The sequence below is a fragment of the Quercus lobata genome, chromosome 8, assembly GCF_001633185.2.
Source record: "Quercus lobata isolate SW786 chromosome 8, ValleyOak3.0 Primary Assembly, whole genome shotgun sequence".
NCBI lineage: Eukaryota > Viridiplantae > Streptophyta > Magnoliopsida > Fagales > Fagaceae > Quercus > Quercus lobata.
Window position 1 is genome coordinate 39512274 of NC_044911.1, and position 2906 is coordinate 39515179.

Sequence of the window (2906 nt, forward strand, 5' to 3'; positions counted from 1 at the left end):
TTGATATGCAATCAATAACTCAGACCTTTTTTTTTTTTTTTTTTTTTGGGGGGAACCAATAACTCATACTTAGAAATCCAAATTATTATAATTAATAATGACCTGTTTTTTTAACATTAATATGCATGGAATGTTCTATACATTGAGTTTTAGTTACAATATATTAAAAGAAAGTTATTTTGACCTATTTTCCATATTATATAGGCTTATTTTTACCGCAATTTCAACTTGGATAGTAACTAGAAGAATGTTGATAAATGATTAAAGAGAGAAATATCTTTACTGTTATATATTGGTAGCATTTTATAGGAAATATGCTAGTCACATTTGTGTGTATAATTCAAAAAGACTAGTTAAGTTGCAAATAAGGCTCATTGTACTTATTTATAAATCCACATCCACCTAATAAACACCCTTATGGGACTCAAACTCAATGTACATACCCGCACAACACACTCAAACAATCCAATCCACACAATTCTTCTAGCATTTTCTATTGTTTTCATGAAAATGTCTAAGGTTCAAATTTTCTCATTCCCAACTATGGAACAATAAGTTATTTTAAAAAAAATATAAAATTTATATATTTGAGAATTATTTTAAAACAACGTAACTAAGTATATATCAAAGCTACAATGTTTGACCACGTCAGAAAAAGTAGATATATATTTTAAAATATTTTCAAAACCATATATATTCTTTCTCCTCAACTGTGACGCAATTTCTTATTAAATTTTAAAAAATTTTGAAAAACCAAACACACAATATATATTGCAAAACTTAGGTACAGTACTTAAATTCAAATTATGTTTCTTAGGTTCCCCTTCTTAAGATTCAGCCATATGGTTTTTTTTTTTTTTTTTTTTCATGAGATGGAAGTGTATTTTTAGTTAAATATAGCCGCATGGCTGAATTTTAAGAAGGAAACCTAAGAAACAGCATCTAAGTATTGTATATAAATTTTGTCTATATATATGTGGGGGGTAAAAGACCAGGAGGTCCATGTCAATGTCTACATTGGGCCAAGGGCTCAATCCAAGGAAAAACCCCTCATTGGCATGGATGTAGCCGAGAACAAAGGGGGCAACCTGCTACTGGTAGTGACACTCCAGATCATTCCACGGAACAGGAAAAATACTAAAGCATAAAAGGACAACGGAGAAAATGGAAATGTCTGAGGGAAAGGCTGCCATTATTGCATTCAGTGTCTTGTGCCTGACATAGCCATGCTTTTCTGCCTTTACAACCACTCCCAACAACTGGAACGGAGGGCTGATAGGACAAGTACCTTGATGAGAATCACAAAGCATTCAAGGATCCATTGCATGTTCCAGTTGGGCCTATTACTAAAGCAAGATCCAAGAAGATCAAAGAAGCACTTAATGGGCTAATTCAAGAGATTTGGGCTGATTCTAATGTAGGACATTCCAAGCTTAGCCCAAAGGAAGATAAAGGTGTAATAAATTTAATCCAAGCTATTAAGGGCTGATCTGCTTTGATTGTGCGTGATTTATGGCGTGGATTAATGGCTGATTGACTTTCCACCCCCATATTAGTTAATAGTCATTTTTCCTATTCTGGAACTTATTATTTTAGACCAAATCTACCTTAATTTTAGGCTTTTATTATTTAGAATGTTTTTTTTAGCTATTTTCCTATTTTGGATATGCTAATTTCAGACCAAATCAACTTTTATTTAGGGTTTTATTATTTACTACGTTTTTCATATTTTCTATTTTTCAGTCATGCCTTATAAGTAGCATGCACTCATTGTAATAGAGAATTATTGAATAAAAATTAGAAAAGGTGAGGCTTTGCTCTTCTTTTGGTTCTTCAAGAACTATGAACTTATCAGGGATTCTTTCTTGTGGCGTTCAAACTTTATACCTTTGGTTCGTAATTTAATTATAATCATTAGGTCAAGGTGTTACTTATACCTTTGGTTCGCATTTCACTTATAAACGTTGGGTCAGGGTTTTCTATCAAAATCTGAATTTTAGCTTTCTTGGGCAAGTATTCCAATATTTTTGTTGGGTCTCAAAGCGTGTCTATTGAGGTTTGCATCATTTGGTATCAGAGCACAGGTTCTAAAATCAGTTTTCTATCCCTTTTATCTTTTATTTCTTGTTATCATCCTATCTTGTTCCTTTTGTGTTCTTTATTCTTTCTTATTTTGTGACGTGCACTAGGTCAAAATCGTGCATCAAGCTCCAAAAAAAAAAAAAAAAAAGACTTCAGAAAAGAAATAGAAAACAGAAAAAAAAAATTGTTCGTAGTTTCAATTCTCTTAAATCAAAATATTATTTTCTTTTGTCCTCTTCCTTTGATTTAGTATTTCTGTCATATTTTCTTGCCATTGGTATTAGTTTAAATACTACAAGTTGAATTTCTTGATCAAGTTTATTAGTTTAAGCAGAACTGAAAAGAGGAAGCTACGAGTGGAAAAAGGCAAGAGAGTGTGAGACTAATATCAGGAAAAAGCCAATTTAAGAGTGAAACACGAGTGTGAGTGACATAATTTGAGTGCAAACACATGAGGGAGTGTTGTGAGGAATTATTTCTAACATTTCTTTGTAGTTTCAAAATATGTCTTCCAGGGGCAAAACACCAAATAGGGAAGGAGGGGAGGAGTCATCCCTCATGTTGCAGGCCATGCAACAACAGTTTGAGCACATGAACGTGGTGTTTAATGATATTCGGGATCGGATGGATAGGCAAGACGCTGTTATTGCTTCTTTGTGTGAGGAGCATCCTCGAAGAGCCCCTAATGCTAGTAGGCAAGGAAGGTGTGCACACGTTGATGATTCTGATGACTACCATGAGGATGAGTTTGAAGATGAAGATGATCAAGCTTCATTGAACAATGAGGGCAGGTTTGCACCAAGGGGAGAAAGGCGTGGTAGAGG

At 33.6% G+C, this 2906-nt stretch overlaps 1 protein-coding gene across 1 annotated transcript in view; it reads left to right on the forward strand.

Moving 5' to 3' along the window:
- Positions 1–2586: 2586 nt before the first annotated feature.
- Positions 2587–2906, forward strand: part of LOC115956854 — a 3002-nt gene continuing 2682 nt past the window's right edge. The window contains exon 1 of the mRNA XM_031075130.1: positions 2587–2906. This exon is cut by the window's right edge and continues 1313 nt beyond it. Coding sequence (XP_030930990.1) covers positions 2587–2906 — 320 coding nt within the window.